General features: G+C 36.7%; 2 protein-coding genes and 1 non-coding gene across 3 annotated transcripts; all 3 read right to left on the minus strand.

Annotated features, from left to right (window-relative positions):
- Positions 1 to 4,299: 4,299 nt before the first annotated feature.
- Positions 4,300 to 8,042, minus strand: LOC18445897 (polyol transporter 5). Its single transcript, XM_006856023.4, has 3 exons — positions 7,774 to 8,042; positions 6,802 to 7,343; positions 4,300 to 5,575 (listed from the first exon to the last, which is right to left on the minus strand). The coding sequence occupies exons 1-3, from the start codon at positions 7,886 to 7,888 to the stop codon at positions 4,691 to 4,693; spliced, it is 1,542 nt and encodes a 513-aa protein (XP_006856085.3). The 5' UTR covers positions 7,889 to 8,042; the 3' UTR covers positions 4,300 to 4,690.
- On the minus strand, positions 7,384 to 7,486 carry LOC148779327 (U6 spliceosomal RNA). The gene has a single exon (XR_016048701.1). It is a non-coding gene; the product is annotated as a U6 spliceosomal RNA (small nuclear RNA).
- Positions 8,043 to 11,612: 3,570 nt separating the features above from the next.
- On the minus strand, positions 11,613 to 16,956 carry LOC18445896 (polyol transporter 5). Its single transcript, XM_006856022.4, has 3 exons — positions 16,790 to 16,956; positions 14,510 to 15,051; positions 11,613 to 12,951 (listed from the first exon to the last, which is right to left on the minus strand). The coding sequence occupies exons 1-3, from the start codon at positions 16,911 to 16,913 to the stop codon at positions 12,061 to 12,063; spliced, it is 1,557 nt and encodes a 518-aa protein (XP_006856084.1). The 5' UTR covers positions 16,914 to 16,956; the 3' UTR covers positions 11,613 to 12,060.
- Between the last annotated feature and the right edge of the window lie 4,805 nt (positions 16,957 to 21,761).

Raw genomic sequence — 21,761 nt, forward strand, 5'->3', positions numbered from 1 at the left:
TTGCCAGAACGATAGAAAACATAAAAAAAACACATTATAGATAAATGTTTTACTTTTAAAATTATTTATAATTTGTATTTTTTTTTAAATCCCTATGTCGGACTACCCAAGTCAAGGATACTTGGACTCGCCAAGGTGGCAAGTTCGAGTAACTTGGGTGAGTTTGAGTTGGCTCGGCCCAATTTATATTCACTTATCATGATGATTTTGTTGATTTGGCCTACTTATGAATAGCCAAATAACTATTCTCAAGAAGAAAAGTGCTTTGAGTTCCTAAATTGGTAGATATGGCTATCCAAAAATTGGATAAACCATGACCAGAGCATGTTATACACTTACTCCTCATTGATTATGGAGTTATTAAGGAGGTATTATTTTATCTAATTTTTCAAAATTTATTTTAGAATAACGAAAATGATTGTATATAATGAGACCATTTACCTTTGGTATAGAGATATCACAATTACTTACAAGCATCCAATGTGAAATTCAATAGCTGGAGTATATCACAAAGTTCAAGAAAATTTCTTTTGAACTTTGAGCTTGGTCAATAAAATAAATGCAGCCACCCAATTTCACATCCAATGGTCAAGATTAATTGAGACCATATTGTGCCAAAGATAAATGGTACCTACTATCTAGTGCGCATACAATATTTCTGCAGGAGCATACTGTGCATGTATTCCCTGATTCAAAAAACTACTTGGGAGGATCTTTTCAGTCTGAAATTTTGGAAAACACCTAAGAATCATTAAATGATCATTTTCAAAATTAAAATTTGAATATTGTTTTTTCACCACTTAGATCTTGCCCTTCAAAAATTGGACGGTCCATTCAATCTCGAGACTATTTTTTTAGTACATGGATAGTTCAACTCAAATTTTTTATTTTTAATTTTTTACTTTACTGGTGTTGTTCTTGAAGTGATTACATCCTCAAAATTTAAGGTCATAAAGTTACTCCTTTATAGGGTTTTCAAATATAAATGTGTGGATAGGACGCTTGTGCAATTGGTTAGCGCGTAGGATCGTAGCACTATTGTCCAAGGTTCAAATCCCATCAGACCCACTTGAAGAGAAAAGTAAGAACAAAAGTTGGGGCATCTTGAGCAGATGTGAAGATCCTTATTTGAGAAGAAGACTTTCCAAAAAGGATTGATTGAGAAATAAATGGCCCCTCAGTCTTCTCTTTCTAATTGTTGTCCTACAACTATGGTAGAAAAGCCCCTCACTCTCACTCCATATGTGATTGTTTTAGACCTATTGGCAATGTTTAAAAAAAAAATTGTTTTGGACCTATTGGCAAAAAAGAAAAATCATAATTTTTTTTATGCTATCTAATGTTTTTTTAGACCTCAATGCATAATAATTCTTTATTTTATTTATTTTTAAATATTTTTGAATGGCTTAATCGAATGACCTGGATTGGTGATCCAATGATCCCACATGGATTTGTCGAGTGATTGATCCACCCCACCAATTAGGGCTTTGAAACACTGATTGGATTTAATGACGTGACTAATCAAAGGAGATGACATGGTTAAAGTTGTGGCCCATATGAGATAGATGAATTTGAGAAATGATTTTATTTCCTAAAGAGAGGAGACTAGTGCGAGACGAAAAGAAAGGAAATTTCATTCGAACCTACACTCTTTAAAGAAATGACAAAAAAAAAAGGCAAGCAATGGCCAAGATATCGATCAATATATCATATTTAGGGGTGGCAATGACCCGGATCTTGCCGGACCCAATCTGGGTCTGGGGACCCAATCTGGGTCCGGGTAAAAGTCTAAGAATTGGACCTGGTGGGTTGGGTCCAAGTCCATGCGGATCCGATCCGAATGGTTATATTATATAAATATTTAATATATAATATTTAAATAAATATAACTATATATTTTTAAGTATAATATTTAAATTTTATATATATATATATAACATAATAATTAAATTTATATCAATTTTTTATTTTGGTCGAGTCCCCAAATCGGATCCGTTGCCACCCCGATATCAATCGCGCCTGGTTGGACTGCATGCCTATTGACAGAGCTCTAGCTTGATGAGGCCCTAAGGATTCGAAATTAGCTTGACTCATGTTCGCCTGGGCCGCTCAAGCTACTCAATGAGGCTTGTAGGCCAAGCCCTAGCTTGTTTTAAGGCTGGGCATGGGCAGCCTATTGGCAGCATTTTACCTGTAGAGTTGCCAATTGGGCCTGGTGGAGTCCAATTGCGAGCGGGGCATGGGCCTAAACCTAACTTAATTGAGTCGAGGTGGGAAAAAAGGTCAGGTCGACCTGTGGACCAGACAGGTCAACACAACTAACCTTGGCTTTGGATTTAGAAAATGGACTCGACGAGTCAGTTCTGGGTCCATCTTGGACCATATTAGGTGGGGTCAACCTGACCCAGCCCAACCTGGTATTTATAAGGAACACAAATATATAATAACTATGTATTATATAAAGGGTGCGGTTTGTGTAGAGCTGAGGCTATAAACAATAAAAAAAAAGCGCACCATCCAAATAGTGTCAAGAAATGTTATTTCAATATTGGAAATCTTTGTGATAGCCTTAAAATACGTTTTTATCTTTAATTATAAAATTTAAAGCTTAAAAAATAATGCGGATCGAGCAGATCTATGAAAACTTGAAAATTGAGAGTCCAAAAATTGCGTTACAAGATGTACTATTTCCAAAACTTGAAACCTATTTTTTTCTCATGACCATGCATCTTGATGTCTAGATGATCAATTTGATGATATTTTGGCATCAAAACATTATCTTCTAGTAAAAGTTTTGAGGTAGGCTCTAATTTGATTGGTTAGATCCTAGGCCCTATATAAACTTTTTCATTATATAAAAGGCGTGGTTCTATAAGGTTGCAACCTTAAACAATCCAATTAAAGCACACCTCCAATTTTAGCATAACATGTAATTTTGGTGTAAAAAGTTATCAGAATTATCTGAAAATCTATTTTCATATCTAATTATAAAATTTCAAACTCCAGAAATGGTTAAAATCAAGTAAATCTATAAACATGTGAAAATCTTGAAAATGGACGATCTGGATAATGTGTTGCAAGATGCACTATTTTTGAGATGGAACTCATAATTTTATTTTATTTTCTATATTCATACATCTCGATGTCTAACATGATTGATTAAAAGGTCTTTCAACATTAAAACAACGCGTTTTAATGGGTTTTTTAGGTGCATCTGTAATTTTACATTTTAAGGTTGCAAACTTATATAAACTTTTCCATTATATAAAATGTTCAATATATTTTTTATAATTTTATTTATGTATCTAGATTCAACCCGATCTCGTGGGTTTGGCCCGGATCCAATTGATTTGGACCCGACCGATCCGACCCAGGTCCCGGTCCAACCTAGATAGTCAGGTTGGGCACAAGTCTAGGTCCAAGTCAACTTGGACCTGTCCAGACCCATTTGCAACCTTGGTTAAGGCCAAGGCTAAGGCCACTTGGGCCCATCGCTATAAGAATTCAGGTCAACCCAAGTCGGCCCGGGCCCTTTGGCAGCCCCACTCCTACTCGTGGCATGGACATCAACAAATTCCGCTTTTGGCCTTAACAAGGAAGAAACCCCCAAAATAGTTAGCCTTCAAGTGGGCTACTTTATAGTAGATCCATAGAAAGGATGGGCAAAGACTCGACAAATCCAAATTGTGCCCTCGACGATATTCCAAGAGCAGCTTATCCTAATGTATCCTTTAGACAAGGGCCCATAATGCCTCCCCTACCCTAATTTTAAGAATTAATAATGTCCCATCCCTCTTTCTCTCCCCCTCTGCCCCCCTCTCCCTCCCTCCCTCCCTCCCTCTCTCTCTTTTGGGGTAGCAACGGGTCGGGTTGGGTCATGCGAAATCCAGTTCCAAACCCAAAATTATAATATGGGATCCAAATCTGACCCAAAAATTAAAATATATGTATTTAAATATATTTAACTATTTTCATAAATTAGGACCTGAAAATATAACTTGGATCAAGACCTAAATAGAGTTCGGGTCCAAGATTTGGATCCGAACCCGACCCACTAGGTCCAATTTTTTGACCCATACCCGGACTTGGGTCGGGTCTAGTCCCGGGTCGGCTCTAGGGCCACTGCCACCCCTAATCTTTCTCTCTCTCTCTCTCCCCAACAAATTAATCAGGATGACCAATAATAAGATTATGGTAAAGAAAAAAAATTAAAAAAGGATACAAATATACATGATTTAAGGTTTATGCTTCTTTTTCACAAAGGCACATAATGATCATTGTTTCTCAACAACTTGGAGCTTTTAGTACGACGTGACTACATAAGATAGAAACATACAAGGTTTATGGTTCTTTTTCACAAAGTCACACAATGATCATTGTTTCTCAACAAATTACATAACAACTAGGATCTTTCAGTACAACATTCAACATTTTCTTCCATCTTTCTATTTCCATTTCCTCTCATTGCTCTCTCTCTCCCCCCCCCTTTTCACATGGGATCCTTCTTCCCTTTCTAATTCAGACTTTGTCATAAACTGAACCCCATACTTAATTTTCATAGTTTTTCTTACCAATCCTTAGTAATAATTAGTATCAAATCCACTGTTGAGCAACCAGTGGAACCTTCACTCACCTTCATAAAGCCAAGGTCTAAAGTTTGATTCTCACCATGGTGCATTTTTTAGAGTATCTAAGTACTATGACCATTTGCGAGTTCAATCGATCGACTGGCCGCACCTCCCACCTCGTGTTGCGGAGGCGGTCGCGCTGTCGTTTTCTTTTCAAACAATTCAACTACTTCCTCTAGAGTCCGGCCCTTTGTCTCAGGCAAGAAGAAGAAGAAGAACAAGAATGCAAGAAGAGAAACCCCTGAATACAAGAAGAAGCTCCCTCCTATGGTAATGGCATTGTAAACTGATATAAATGTCATTCCTATCACACCACTAATCACACGGTTCACCGCAACCCCTATGCTCGCCCCCTGAGCCCGAAGCCTCAACGGAAATATCTCTGAAGTGTAAACCCAAGTTATCGGCCCCATTCCGATTGAGAAAAATGCGACATATAGTAGAATGGTGGTGATACAGAGGCCAACAGCCCAAACTAACTTCTCATCACTGTGTGCTATCATGGTTAGACCAAAGCCTAGACCAAATAGAGAAACTGCCATTCCTCCTAAACTACTCAGAAGCAGTGGCCTCCTACCCAGTCTATCGAGCAGGAAAGTGGCTACCAGAATGAAGGTGGTCTTTGTAAGTCCTACACCAACAGTGGCTCCAAGGAGCTTACTTTTCTCCTTTATTCCTGCCTTTTCGAAAACCCGAGGGCTGTAGAGGACAACTGCATCAATGCCGGAGGCCTGTTGGAAGAAATGTATGGCAACAGCTGCGATCAGCATGCGACGGACAGCTGGGGTGGGGCGCAAGAGGAGCTCCTTCCAGACACCCTCTCCATGGTGGTGCTTCGGCACCGACACGACCTCGCCATCAGCATTTTCGGGGATTCCAGCAGCGACCTTGATTTCAGAGAGGCGCCGTTGTGCTTCGTCCGGAGAGTCTGAAGTCTTGAGTAAAATCTATAAGATTTGAAGAATTTTGTGAGAATATTGAAAATCAATTTCTCATTAGAGACAGGAAGAGGGAAAGGTCATATGAATGAATTATTTTTTGAGTGTATGTCCTAGTGTCTGTGAGATACATAGTGGAAACATTGTTATCAAGACATTATTTGATTGTCCAGTACAACCGATGGGACTGGTTGATCCGGTCCATAGCAAAAATAAATTTTTTAAAAAAAAATGAAAAATTAATTTTTGATTAGTTTTGGCCGTCAAAATCATCAACTTTTTATCCATTGGACCGATAAAATACAGAAAAGCAATTTTTTTTTATGCAATATTTTTTTTTTATTTTTTAAAAATATTTGGTCGAGATAACTCCAATGGCGAATGGATTTGTTTTCACTAAATGGAAACCTTAACCATTTCGATAGTCCCCTAGGACCATGTTGCTACCATGATCGTGATAAAACATCCAAGGGAAAGACATTTCCCAGCAAACCATGATACACCTAAAGAAAAGTAGATTTAGGGTTTAATGTCAAATCAAGCGACATGATTGTATCTTAATGTGGGAGCATTAATCTGCTTGTGTGCCCAAGGGAGTAGCTGTACAGTATGGTCCCAAATGACACACTATGTGCATTCTCAAATAGGATGATTACATGCAGGAGAGGGATATTAGATTTGTGTGATTGTGTAAATGGATGGGGTAGGGTAGGGTCCACAATTATCAGGGCAGTACACGGGACATGACCTAGCATGTCTAGGTGCTGGATCCAAACCCACCTAGACCCAACTAGATTATACTTTGATTTTCTTACAGAATATGGGGTGGGGCTCAAACTGATATAATCCAGTTGGGTGCTGGTCACACTCAAAATATGTACATGGATCAGGACGATAGTGAGTTGAAAGCTGTTTTTGAGAACCTATCGCTCCGTATCTTCATAGTTGGAAGAGGAAATCGTGGAATTTTAACATCTCAAATCTAAAAAAACCAAAACAATGAAGTAAAAAAATAATTTGGATTGTCCATCACTTGATTTGCATTACCAGGTCGGATCCAGACTTGCAATTTGACGCGTTGGACACAAACCTAGGTCGGGCCGACACAATCGGGCACCCCTAAACACATCTACATGTACTTGTGAACATGTTTCTAAGAAGAGAGAGCTAAGACAGTGATTATGAAAATCACATACAAGTCGGATGAATTATAGCAACCAATTTCCATTGCTGACCTTCTTAGCCGCTCCTAGCCTTCCTTGCAAAACCAACCACCTCGGTGACTCCGGCATCGCCAGCACCCCCACCGCCAAGAACACCGGAGGTATTGCCCCCACCCCGAGCATCAGTCGCCAGCTGAGGTCCTCTGGCAGCCTTGCAAATACATAGTTCGAAACATATCCCAATAGAATACCCAAATTTATGAAAACCTCAGGAAAAGAAGTCAAGAAACCTCGGCTGGAGGCCGGCGCCACCTCTGCGGTGTACACTGGTGCGATCATCAGGGCATAACCAACACCAATCCCAGCCACGACACGACCAGCCATTAGGAAGGCATAATTGGGAGCAAAGCCCATCATGAGGGCTCCTACGAAGAAGATGCCACCGGCGAAGACGATAGTGTAGCGGCGGCCGATATAGTCAGAGGTGCGGCCAGCGGCCGCTGAGCCAATGAGGGAGAATATGTTGAGGGAGCCAACCAGGATCTCGACCTCTACATCATTGATGTGGAGGTCGTCCTTGATAAACAGAATCGCACCACTCATCACACCGATATCTGCAGGATCAGGAATTAACGACATCATTTGTCATTCTCTCTCCCACTCTATCATTTCATGATTGGTGCGTGTAATCCTTGAAAATGAGCTGTGTTAATCTTCTCTTTATCGTTTCAATTTTAGCGAATGTCTCCGAGGAGACTCTATCTCTCTCTTTATTAGTAGGCTACCATTGTTATTCAGTAAAAAAATTCAACTTTATATCTTATAAAAATAAAATGATAAAAGTACATCTTGTCTTTATTACTTATAAAAATGATAAAAGTATATTTTGTTTTTTTACTAATATTTACATAAATACTTGATTAGCAAGATATTATAAAAAATAACTTAAAAAAAGAGTGAATTATAGATTATCTCTCTGAGAGAGAGAGGAATATGGAGTAAAAAAAAAAGAGGAGGAGGAAATGAAGAATGCGTGAAACTTACCATAGCCTAGTAATATGGAGGTCATGGAAGCAAGAGTAGCACAAGCAAGAGCATACTTATTCCTCTGTGGCTTCTCAACCCTGTTTTGTCGCTCATAGTCCCCTTCTCTTTCCATTTTCTCTCACTACCACTTTCTCTGAACTGTTGTTCACACAAACTTATATATACAGAGGAACTTGTGCTCTTGTGGTCTATCTCTTGGCTCTTGGCTCTTGTTACCTTTGTGAAGGCATTAGAGAGAGAGAACGCTTTTTTAAACTGGTTTTTATCTATTTTTCAACTCACATCCTCTATTTATAGCACAAAAACCTGTCTGTTTGGGTCTTGTTTATTGTTAAAGAGGTGACATTTTTTTCCTAGTTTTTATGTAATTCTTATCTCTCATCCCCTATTTATGGCAAAAAAACTACTCAGTTTGCTTGTTTTTTTTTTTTTTCCAAGGGATTTTCCTCCAAGGTTTTGGAATTTTACTATTGGAGAGTGTGGGGTAGCAAATCAACTTATCTGACCTGTAACAGTTGGGATAAGGTTTGGATGATGATGATGATAAAACAAATTAACTACCCATTTATTGATGTAAGGGTTGATTGTGGTTAGAAAGATCCCATCTCACATCCCCTATTTATAGCAAAGAAACTACTCAATTTGTTTATTATTTATTTATTTTTGGAGATTTTCCTCCAAGGTTTTGGAATTTTATTATTTAAGAGAGTGGGGTAACAAATTAACTTAGCTGACCCTGAATAGCTAGAATAAAGCTCGGATGATGATGATGATGAGATAGCAAATTAACCAAATTAATTAAAGGGAAAAATTTATATAGAGCCAAGGCTTTAAACAATCACATTTGATTTTACCTCAAAAATTTCACTAAACGAGATGGTTTTGATGCCCAAATGTCCTCAAATTTATCATCTCGACATCAACATGCATAGACATGAGAAAACAATTGATTACAAGTTTTAGAAATAGTGTATTTTGTAATGTATTTTTTGACCGTCAATTTTCAAGCTTTTCAAGTTTTTATAAATCTATCGATCTATACCATTTTTGAAACTTTAAACTTTATAAATAAAGATCAAAATATATTTTAAGGCTATCACAAAGATTATCGGTGTTGAAACCACATTTCTCGACACTATTTGAAGGTAATCAAATTAGAGCCCCGGCTCTCTACAAACCGCATCCTTAACTAAGAACTACTCAATTTACATTTTTTGGGAAGTGCCTCCAAGGTTTGAGAATGTTCACTACTTGAGGGAGATTGCCTTCTTGCTCTAATACTTCTGTATATATGATCCCACTTCTCTTATATTTATAAAAGGGGAAAAAAGCAACTGGGTTTGCTATTTATTGGGATGTGTCTTCAATGTTAAGGATTTCTAACAATTTGGGTCAAATTTCTCCCAAAGAGGCCTATTGAGGGCAGCTATCCTTTAGTGGTTATTATATATGAAACTTATTTATATAATTATTTTGTAACGTAATATATTTAGGGTTAGCAACAGGTTGGGGGACCTCCTCAGCTTGGTGGGCTAGGTTGTAAAAACCTGACCTAAAATGCAAAATTTGGCCCAAGGGCCTGGTTGGGCATGCGTGTTGTCTATGGCATGCCTGGGCCGGCTCCGTCTTCCTTTTTCTTAATGCTTCCATTAGGCCTGGCCTAATGCCAACCTTGTGCATAATGTAATTTTATGGAAAGGAAAAAGTTTATGTAAGGTTCCGTTCAAAAAAAAAGTTTTTATAAGGTTGAGACTCTAAACAATAAAATTAAGTTGTACCTCAAAAATTCACTAGAATAGGTTGTTTTGATATCGGAAAACCCACAAATCGATCATCTCTACCTCGAGACGTATAAGTGTAAAAAAAATAGATTTTACATATAGGAAATATTTATGGGCCATCATTTTTCAATATTTTCAAGTGTTTATAGATCTGTTCGAGTTTCACTATTTTTAAAGCTTTAAATTTTATAATTAGAGATGAAAATAAATTTTCAGGCCATCACAAATATTTTTGCTATTGGATATTCATCTTTTAACCCTATTTAGAGGTACACTTACTTTGATTATTTAGGGCCTCAACCTTATTATAGAAGCCACACCTTTACAAACAAGACATTTTGCAAAATAAAAAAGAAAATTGTTTCATGCCTGCTAGACCGTATTTCTACAAATATGCAGTCCCAAGGTATAAAGCATCCATCTTAAAGATGGATGCAGACAGATGATCCATCTAAAAACAATTGAAACTGATGGACCAAATGTTTTTTTTAATAGAATTATTATTATAATTTTTAAAATTTATTTATTTTTCATATTCATGATCTCCATGTTAGAGATTATGTATATTTAACATTTAAGTAAAAAAATTCATCTAAAAAATAGATTTTTAAGAGGATCATTTCTTCATGGACTCAAAAAAAACCATGTCCAAATCAAAATGACCAAAGCATGTGATGTGCATGCGGTTCCATTGCCCCACACACATGGCACCAGTTTGTCCTCGGCAATTCAATAATATATTTCAATGGTACTAATTCATAATAAAAGGGATATTAGAGAAATCAATATAAAATGAAAAACGGGGTTGTCTCTTTTGGTTGACTGTCGGTAATTTAAAAAATGGAATTATGACCCGGAAAGGCACCCCAAAAACTGGTTTGACTAGGTGAGCCGGCAGTCTAGATCACCATTTTATTGTACAGAAAAAACAATGAATCGACAAAAAAAACACATGAAAAAACAGTTTACCAACCAAAACTGGTATGGACCAGTGAATCGGTGGTCCGGATTGCTGTTTTACTGTAAAGAATAGTCGTTTTACTGTTAAGAATTGCCGGATCCTATTTAAATTTGGTTGTTTTCCCATATATACATCGAACAAAAACGAGATGATCGATTCGAGTCGGACCGGAGATTCAAAGCCGACGAAACTTTTTTAAATCACTGGTTGAGTGAAACCGATCTTTAGACACCTAACATGTTCCTGAGATTACTATATAATTAATATCGCTGGTGAAAGAGCTACTTAAAAGAATTTTTTGGATCCAAAATTTCTTAATTCACTTAAGAATTACTAAATGATTATTTTTTAAAATAAAATTGAATATTGAGTTCTTAAAATCTCAGACCATCCAAAAGTTGGATGATTTTTATTTAGTTTGAAGATATTATGATTTTCAAGGACACAGTGTGTGTTTTGAAAACTTTTACTTCTTTTCAGTTTATTGCGTGGTTGAAGAAGTTACCCATAAATTAGAGGTTCTAAATATACCCACAGTATGTATGTGCAAAGGGGCGTGTGCTTTTATTTGGGGAGATTTGTTGTGATAAAGTAACCTAAAGAATATAACCAGGGCTTGGGCCACAAATATAGCCTAAGGGGAAGGCCACCACAACTTGAGAGGTGGGCCAGGCTGGGTGTGAGCTACGTTCATGACAAGGTGGGCTGGATATGGGTTTTTTTTTTTTCTTTGATTGTATTGACCTTGGCCCAACAAGGCCAAGATCGGGCCAGTGCTGTCAGGCCCAGCTGGCCTGTTGTCAGCCCTGTCTAAGATGACTTCTCTGAATGTGCCTTTCAGGTTATATTTGTTTCCTCGAAGTTTTTGCTCTGAAAGTAAAAAACTTCCCAAATCACAGCTCCTATGCCACGAGTTTGGAAATTCAGCTTCTAGAGTTGAAACTTCCAGGAAACAAAGACCCTTTTAAACAAGGGCTCTAAAATGCTTCCCTTACCCCAATGCAAGAATCAAGTGTCCTCTCTCTCTCAGGAACAAATAAATCATGTTGACAAAAAAAAGAAAAAGGAAAAAAAGAAGAAAAGAAAGAATAATAGAAGTATAAATCATGCAAGCTTTATACTTGTTTCACACAAAGGGCTTATTGCTGCCCAACAATTAACATAGCCATTTGGTCCTTGTAGTACAATATTCAACCATTTGCATCCATCTTCAATTCCCACAATCTCTCTCATTCTTCTATCCCTTTCCCCCCTTTTCCAAGGGATATCCTTCTTCCCTTCAAAGTTTACTCTATCTATGAGTAATAGAGATTCAGACATTGAGATAACTGAAACTTAAACTATTCATGTTTCTTCTCAATCATATTAGTAATCCTTAGTATCAAAACCACCAATGCTTGGAAGCCGAACCTTCGCCATCTTCTACCGCCATCTTCTACTGGAGGTCGGGGGGTTCGATTCTCACCATGGTGCATTTCAGCTCATCTACTTTTTCCTCTCCAAGAACACCATATCAAGTAGAGGAAAACTAAGCAAGGGTGTCTATTTACTATTACCATTCGCAAGTTCGATCGATCGATTGGCCCCACTGGCCGCCTCTGTCTGTGGAGGTGCCGGCGGGAGCCCCACTTTTTTCTTTTCAAACAATTCGATGATTTCCTCGAGATTCCGGCCCTTGGTCTCAGGCAAAAAGAAGAAGAAGAAGCAGAATGCAACACTAGCAATTCCTGCAAACAAGAAGAAGCTCCCCCCTATGGTGATGGCCTTATAAAGAGATATGAAGGACATTGTTAGCACACCGCTCACCACCCGGTTCACCGCGACCGCAATGCTTGCCCCTTGAGCTCGAAGCCTCAATGGGAAAATCTCAGAACTGTAAACCCATGTGATCGGTCCCATACCGATCGAGAAAAAAGTGACAAAGAGGAGAACAGTGGCAATGCAGATGGCAATGGCCCAAACTAACTTCTCATCACTGTTCGTTATCATGGTTAGGCCGAAGCCGAGACCACAGAGAGAAATTATCATTCCTCCAACACTAGTAAGAAGCAGTGGCCTCCTACCCACTTTATCTAGCATGAAAGTGGCTATAAGGATGGTGATGGTCTTTGTGAATCCAACAGCAACTGTGGCTCCGAGGAGTTGACTATTATCCGTTATACCGGCCTTCTTAAATACCCGAGGGCTGTAGAGGACGACAGCGTCGATGCCAGAGGCCTGTTGGAAGAAATGTATGCCTACAGCTGCGATCATGATCCGCCGGACGGCTGGGGTGGGACGCAAGAGGAGTTCCTTCCAGACACCCTCTCCGTGGTGGTGCTTTGGCACTGAAACGATCTCGTCGTCGGCAGTTTCAGGGATCCCAGCAGCCAGCTTGATGTCAGAGAGGCGGAGTAGTGCTTCTTCCGGTGTGTCCGAAGTCTTGAGCAAGACCTGTAATATTTCCAATAATTTGGTGAGGAAACTAGAAATTAATTTCTCATTAGAGAGATGCAGGGGAAGTACAAAATGATCCGATGATCATCATCATCCATCTCTATCTATCCTATGTGGATAGCCTATTTTTTGTTGAAATCCGGATGTGGGTTTCAGGCTCTCCTTGCCCTATCTTTGTACTTAATTTCTTTACATAGAGTTAACATGTTAAAAAAGAGATGATGATGAGAGTAATAATAATAATAAAAATAAATAAATCAAATTGGAACCCTACGCGCATACATGGACCTTTTAATTTTTGGCGGGCAAGACCAAAATATAGAAGAACTTGAAATCTTTTTTTATTTTTTAATGTTAACTTAAAACCACATGACTAATCTCGAAGATAATGATGAAATAAAAATAAAAAATAAAATAAATCAAATTGGAACTCTATGTGCATGCATGGACCTTCTAATTTTTGGCAGGCAAGACCAAAGTACAGAAGAACTTGAAATCCTTTTTTTGTTAATGTTAACTTGAAATATATATATTATTGCAAATAACCACCCAGTGATTCTTAGGTGGACCCCAAAATTTCAGCTTTAAAAAAAAACCTTCTTAGGTAGCTATTTTAACAGAGGGAGTTAATATATAGTCTGATTCCCCCATAATATGCTTTCGAAAAATATTTCTAAAAACCGGTAGGGGCTGAATTCCCTACCAAAAAAAAAAAGAAAAAAGTTTATATAGAACCGAAGCTCTAAAAACAAGCCAAGAGATTACATGCTCCGTGGTCCATTCACAACTTGAATAAAACCCTGCCCATGAGTAATTTTATGATCATTAGGAGATGTAACCTCTTCAACCTCCAACCTAGCAATCAACCTTTAGAGAAAAAGGGGGCAAGACCTAAAAAATAACATCTCAATATTGACAATGTGTGTACCTCAAAAATAACTTTTCAAGATTGAAAAATGTTTGCCCAATATTCACAAACTCAAAAACTCGTTTTGTTATTCTAAAATCATTAAAGCAATTATCTAATAATTTTTATGTAGATTACAAAATTTTATATTGCCGACTTTGATTAGTTGGAAAAAAGTTTTGATGATGATAATAATTTCACAATTTTATATTAAAAGAATCTTTTAATTAGCTATTTTGCATAAGGGAGTAAGTATACAATGCTCCTAAAAAGATTGTACCATATACAAACACACTCAAAAAAATACGAGAGAGACATATAGAGAGAGCCGTTTGTTTAGGATTGGGTTCATGGTCACCCCAAGTACCCAACTCGGAAATGACCCAAACCCGGATGCGATCTCATTGGATACTGGCTGGACTCATGTTTGGACTCGAAATGGGGTGGTTCCATAATTTGGGACCGGGATCCAGCTCACCAGGTCTTGTTCGCGGTGTGAGACCGGGCCCCAATTTGGGTCGACCCGGCTAGCCACCGCGAGCCATTCACAACTAAGGTGTGTCTGAGAAATGAGAGATAGGAAAGAGAGGGAACATGAAGATACACATAACTTAAATTAAATAAAAGCCCACAATTTCCATTACTGACCTTCTTAGCAGCACCCAGCTTTCCCTGCAAGACGAGCCACCGCGGTGACTCCGGCATCGCCAGCACCGCCACCCCCATGAATACCGAAGGTATAGCCCCTACTCCGAGCATCGTCCGCCAGCCGAGGTGCAGCGGCAGCCTCTCGAATGCGAAATTCGACACATATCCAAAAAGAATGCCCGCATTGATGAAAACCTCGGGAAAAGAGGTAAGGAAACCGCGACACGATGCCGGCGCCACCTCTGCTGTGTACACTGGTGCAATCATCAAGGCATAACCGACGCCAATCCCAGCCACAACACGACCGGCCATTAGGAAAGCATAATTGGGAGCGAAGCCCATCATGAGAGCGCCGACGAAGAAAATGGCACTGGCGAAGACGATGGTGTAGCGACGGCCGATCCAGTCAGAGGTGCGGCCAGCAGCAAAAGAGCCAATGAGGCAGTATATGTTGAGGGAACCAACCAGGATCTCGACCTCTACATCGCTGATTCGGAGGTCTTCCTTGATGAAGATAACTGCGCCGCTCATCACTCCGATGTCTGCAGGCCGGCGCGAGAAGCGCCATTGTTAGTCACAGTTTGAAGCTCTCTCTCTCTCTCTCTCTCAATTTCTCTCCATAGGCATATTCTCATACTCGACCGCACAGTCTTTTACCTAATGGTGGGCAGCAAACCCTCTCATAGACACATGCACATGCAATTTTTTCCACACACAAAGACTTCTCTCTCACACCAGCGTTCAAAAAATCAAACCGGACTCAAAAACCGATCACGGGCCGGTGTGAGTAACCGGTAAACTGGCCTAATTGGTCAGATGCCAGTTGAAGAGTATACATTATGAAAAGTATATTCAAAGCTTGATTAAATAAAGTACATCCAAGTTGAAAAAGTAAAAAATAGCTCGGCAAAATTGTCAAGCTCTATGATATTGATGGGGCATTCCATTCTCACCATAGGGGTCTAAAATCCATATTTATTTATCATTTTTTTATTTATTAAAAAAACTCAAAAATAATAGATTTTAAAAAAACCATTTGTGCTTAGAAGTATTTTCAAAAAAATTTAAAATGAAAAAATATAAAAATAAATATTTATGACCCAAACACTTTTTAATCGTTACATAAAAAATAATTAAAAATATATGACAAAGAAATATTTTATTTATGAGATTTTATATAAATTATTTTGAATTTTTTAAACATATTTGGCCACACAACCAAAGCTAGATAGGCTAGTGCCCTATTCCGAATTGGACCGACGGAATTTTGCGAACACCGACACATACACACACAAAGAGACATACCCAATTTTGTCCCTCAGTCCCTCTCTCTCTCACACACACACTCTCTCTGCAACAACACAGTAGTAGCCTCACTCGTTTTCTCTTTGTTTTGTTGTTTTCAGCAGTGAGTGTCTGGTACATAAATGAAAGATCAAGATCTCCCGCACCTCCATGCTTCTGGGTAGCCGCTCAATTATCATCCTCACCTCTCTCCCTCTTAACTATCGTCCTCTCTGTCTGTCTCTCTCTCTTTCTCTCTCTCTTTCTCTCTCTCTCTCTAGCAAGAACACAAGATCAGAGATTAGAGAACAAAGAATAGAGCATGGCCCATGGAAAGAGCCTATTGCCAAAGAAAAATAAAGAGGAAACCAAAGTGGGAACTCATGGAGAGAGGTGAGAGGTGGCCACTAGCCAAGAGATGGAGATCCATAAGCTAAAAGCAAACAATAACAAGTTACTAGGAACCAGTGTTCTAAAAATCAAACCCGCCTCAGAAACTGGCTAATGGCCAGTTCCGAGTAATTGGAAAACCAACCCAAAAAGTGTTTAAAAAAAAAATCTAAAAAAATATGAAAAATATATTTGAAGTATGATTAAACAAAGTACATAAAAATGAAGGTGAAACTTAGGGAAAAATAGAATTTAAAAAATGGATTAGTGCCCAAAGCTATTTTTGAAATTTATTTAAAAATATAAAAATAAGTATTCATGAACAAAACACTTTCCAAAATGATAAAAAATATTCAAAAAGCATATCACAAACGAATACCTTATTTCTTTGAAATTTTATATAATTTTTTTCAATTTTGTTTTCTAGAATACCCAGCTAGACCACCGAAATGAGCGAAAACCGAATCCGACAGTGTCCGAATTGCAAACACTGCTTGGAACAACAAAGTGTAAAGTGAATATATATATATATATATATATATAGAGAGAGAGAGAGAGAGATCAAGGAAACAAGAACAAAAGAATGGAACAAGGCATGAAACTCACCATAGCCTAGTAATATGGAGGTCATGGAGGCAAGAAAAGCACAAGCAAGAGCATACTTATTTCTCTTTGGCTTCTCAACCTTGTTTTGGTGCTCATAGTCACTTACAAACCCCTCTCTTCCCATTTTCTCTCACTACCAATTTCTCTCACTAGCTCTTTCTCCCTCTGGCTCTTTACTTGTGTACACAGCCTAATATAGAGGAGAAACAAGTGATACAAGCGTTGAACTCTTGTTTTCTTTGTCCCTATCAATGGCAATAATACTAAAAATTATAATATTAAAAATAATATCATTTGAAATAAAGGAAGTGTGCTGTTTGTGTTTTTCATCTTTTCCTTTTTGGTGAAGTGTTAAGCGACTTTGACGTTGTTCCACATGTTCTAGATAACATGTGGTGCACCCACCACCCCATTCACTGTGCAATCTTCTTATCACTAGGGCCCCTCTCTCTCTCTCTCTCTCTCTCTCTCTCTCTCTCTTCCTTGAGGTAGCTTCTCTCTCTCTCCCCCTTAGAGGATGCTTCTCTCTCTCTCTCCCATTATACAATTAGGTTCCCTTTCTCTTAAGGTATGGGGCAGCGATATCATGTCTGACCAATAATACCAATTACATCTAGAAAATTACATGCAACCGCGGGAGCATGGGAGCATATCGTCCTCTTCTAGGAGCATTTTTAGAGCTCCATGTTTTGGGCTCCAATTAACTCTAGAAAAGAAAAATGCATGCATTTCACATGTTGATTTTTTGACAATTGCTGTATTTAGGAACTCAAAATGTAATTTTAAGTTTCTTATAGAAAACCTATCCTGTAATTATCTAAAGTGGGTACCAATTTTTATTTTATTTTATTTTTAAATTCTTCCTCAGCACTTTTGCTATGGGAGTGAGTGTACAGTGTGCCTCCGTGGGACTACACTTGTCACGCCCCAAGAATTTACAATACTGATATTCCTGAGATGTGACAGTCAAAACATATATGTATCTCTTTTTAAGACAAATTTACAATGGCGAATTCTTACAAAATAACAAAAGAAAGTTTAAGCACAACTACAATATCTTCCAGAGTTGATCCTGACGAGCACTAAAAATGAAACCGCAGTTATCCTGAAAAAATGTTTACCATAATTTAATGAGTTTGGCTACTCAGTAAGTGATCATCATAATCCTAAAAATAATCATGGTTGAAAGATATCAATATTTTCAAAAAGGAGATTTATTAACATAAATGCATCAACAGTTTCACTTTCAAGAATGCATAATTAAGTATAATTCGAATAATTGAAATGCGTATCTCATTTTAACGCCAGTGCATAATTCAAAAGATTTCACAAAATACCCTACTGGCGTCCCAAGTAGGTCACCTATATACCTCATCAGCGTCCTGATGAGTTCACTTAATCCCTATCAGCGTCTCAGATATGTCCACTTAATCTTTGTAGATCCACTTATACCTTATCGGTATACTGAATGAGTCCACTTAATCTCTACCGACTTACCGGATAGGTCCATTTATACCTCACTGGCGAACCAGATGAGTCATCTTGCATACTTAAAGTATTTCTAAATCTCTTTAAACATTCGAAAGCAGCAATATCATGTACTTAACATATCACTGAAATTATTAATATGAATCTCACTGAAACCATTAATAACAGTCACTTTCAATAACATTTAAAAAATAACCAGTCAAATATTTTGGGCTCAAATTTAGAAAGGTAGCAGTTCGTAAGGACATTTTAGCATAATTGCCAATCTAATATCTATAGAAAAACTCTTATAGAAATTAAAGAATACGAAATTATCACAATTTATAGGATGTCAATTTGTAAATAAACATTTCACAGACAATGCTATAATCAAATGCAAAAATATCAGTTTTCAAATAATAAGGCAATCATTTGCACATGAATTTTACAATGTCTAAATATTCAAAAACAGTAGAAAGAAATCTCACAATTTTACTAAAAGCAAAAATATCACATTTATTTCTAATAATTTTACAGTATCTAAAATTCTCTAACAATAGACAAGAAAAATAAATAAATTTATTTATAAGAATTTACAGCATTTAAAATTTCTAACATCGATAAAATATCACAATTTTATTAAAAAGATTATTTTTCAAAATACTGAAGTCGCTTACGCATAAAATTTATCGTGCCTAAAATTCATGATAATAAGCAGAAGTAATTATTTGATTTCATTTTTAAAAAGAACGGATTATTTTTCAAGATAATGAAGTCACTTACCTAAAATATTTGAGAATGAGCTTCGGATAAAAATTCAGCTAGAGGGAGGAGCTCACTATGTTTGTAAGAGGGAGAACGAAAAAAAAGTTGTTTGGCGACGTCTTATCTTTCATCCTAATTAATTTCTTTAAAACGCCTCCATCATGTGTATGAGATATTACGTAATTGACCACTTTTAACACCTGAAAACCACGTCCACTAAAAAACGTGACAAGGCATCAAAAAGCTTAAGGTAAAAGTTTTTTAAAGTAGTGATGGTTCCTAAAGACCATCATGCTCATATGGACCATCACTTATTGAAAGTTTTTTTTTTTTTTTTTTTTTTAATTTTAAGATTATTACAATACTATTCACCTTCTTGACAGAAATAAATATTGCTTGTATGCACTTGAGGAGATTCTTGTGATCAATAAATTAAATTAAAATAATACCAATAAAATATTTTTTTCTTAAAATATTCATATTTAGTATCTATCTGCTCCTTAACAGACGGACGGTCAAGTGAAATGCATGCATCGTTTTTATTTTTTTAATTTGTTTGTGGTGTGGAGCTATGGGTACATTCTATATAAAACATTATTTCCTTTTCTATATTATATTTATTTCCTTTTTAACTGGAAATAGCCCCTTGACTCTGGACAGGGTGTAGAGGAGGGCATGTGTCTTATTTCACAGAACAAGATATGGGATGAGTAAAAAAATTAGGCTTTTTTCTTGCTTATTGCATTATTTAAATATGCATTATTTCGAATGGATATTTAAATATGCATTTTTTTAGTTCAACTTATTATTCAATTTGCATTTTCCTAGTTTAATTTATTATTTTAATAAATTTTTTTATGGGGTCAAGAAAGATGGCTAAGAAGGTGAGACAGTACGCCAGTTTTGTTAGAGGTCCAAGTCATTAAGATTTCATTTTCCACTTCAGTAAATTGGACTTTTGGAATGAATGATTGGAGCCTTCGGTGTAGCTCCAAGTATTTAGTTGCCCTTGTCTTTTCCCTCAAAGACCATCCAATCCTTACATATTTCAATTTTATTAAAAAAAATCCTTAATATTTCTTATGTGACCTAGAATGGGACTATGTGTGTCTAAAAGTCACTTGTAGAAACTCCCCACACACGAAGACATGCCTGCATTATTATTATTTATAAATATAATAATACATTTTAATGGATATAGTTAATATTTTGTATTTATTGTTCATGTAAAATGGTTGTGATAGATTGCATAGCCATGATATAAGATGTATTGCGTTCAAACTTATGTTATCGAGATTAGATCGGTCACTTAATTGGTGAGGACTTTAGTTTAGTCAAAACCATTCTAACCACTGGTCGATTTACTTGGACTGATTTTTATAAAAATTAAAAAAATACAATATAATAATTTAAAATATAAATTATATTAATTTTTTTTTCAATTTTATTAACTGGTCGAAGCAGTAAAAAACAGACTAGTTACTTTGACTAGTCAAAACCAGTTGCACATTAATTTTGACAAATTTTAGATCAAAATTAATTTTTAACGCATTTAATTTTGGAATTCAGGTGGTGGTTCATTCAATTTCAGTCCACATTAACAGATAGTTTTTCGAATGACAAATTAATGTTGTCAAAAATTTACATTTCAACACCACCGAGTCAATCCACATGCTTTTACTTCTGCGTGCCAGCTTTGGACATACCACGTGGGGATCTGTTTTTTATCTGTTTTGGAAAATAGAATGCACAAGAAATTATATGGGATTTTCATGAATAATCCATACAAGCATCTGCCAAAATAAAAAGGTGAAAAAAGAAAAATAAAAATAATTTTTTTTTTATATTTCCAAGCATGTCAAAAAAAAATTTGAAAAAATAGAACAAAAATGCAAAAAAAAAAAAAAAAACTAAAATTATTGCATTTTTATTAATAAGAGACATAAAATTACAAGCCCACAAAAGAAAGAGACAGATTAGTCCATATCCCTAACTACAAAATAACTTCCAAAAACATTCAAAATTTTCCATAAATATTATAGAGAATGTTAAAAATTTATGAATTTTGCAAACCATATTTGGAGTAAGGCAAATGAAACAATGCATGGACAGTCCAAATGAAGGCACATTGAAGGCCTCCACATAATATGCCCTTTGTATAAATTGTAGAAAATACTAAGAACTCGTCATATGTTTATGTTTGCAAAAGGTGAATTATTATGGTTTTACTGTAAACGAATTGATTGATCCTGTCAAGATGATTGCATCAATACAAGAACTGAGTTCTTAACCTAATCTAAAGACTTCAAAATAACTGCATTAAAATAACTCTTTTAACATTGTGGTTTTCATTCTTACCGATACTATCCTAAAAAATACTTAATGGGGTTTGTTTTTTTCATTAAATTAACTCAAAAAAAATAAAAATAAACTCCTTCAACTCCATTCTTTAACAATAGCATTTGCTTCAGCATCGGCTTTTCAGTATACATGTCTATGCTATAGCTTGTTCTCTCCGAATCTGTCTGGAATTTCTTTAGAAACATTTCTATTTCACTTAGAGGGGTTACTCTGCCCCTCACCCTAGCAGGGATAGCCTGGGCCAATAAATTTGACCCGAAAGTTGGGCCCAAGCCTAAAATCTGGGCCTAGTGCCATGGTCAGGCTGGTTTTGAGAGAAGAGCCATGACCGATTGGATTTTTTTTTGTGTTTTATAATGTATTTCAAAAACATATTTAG

Source organism: Amborella trichopoda, chromosome 13, assembly GCF_054954075.1.
Source record: "Amborella trichopoda isolate Santa Cruz 75 chromosome 13, AtrichopodaSantaCruz75HAP2 v2.0, whole genome shotgun sequence".
Taxonomy (NCBI): Eukaryota; Viridiplantae; Streptophyta; class Magnoliopsida; order Amborellales; family Amborellaceae; genus Amborella; species Amborella trichopoda.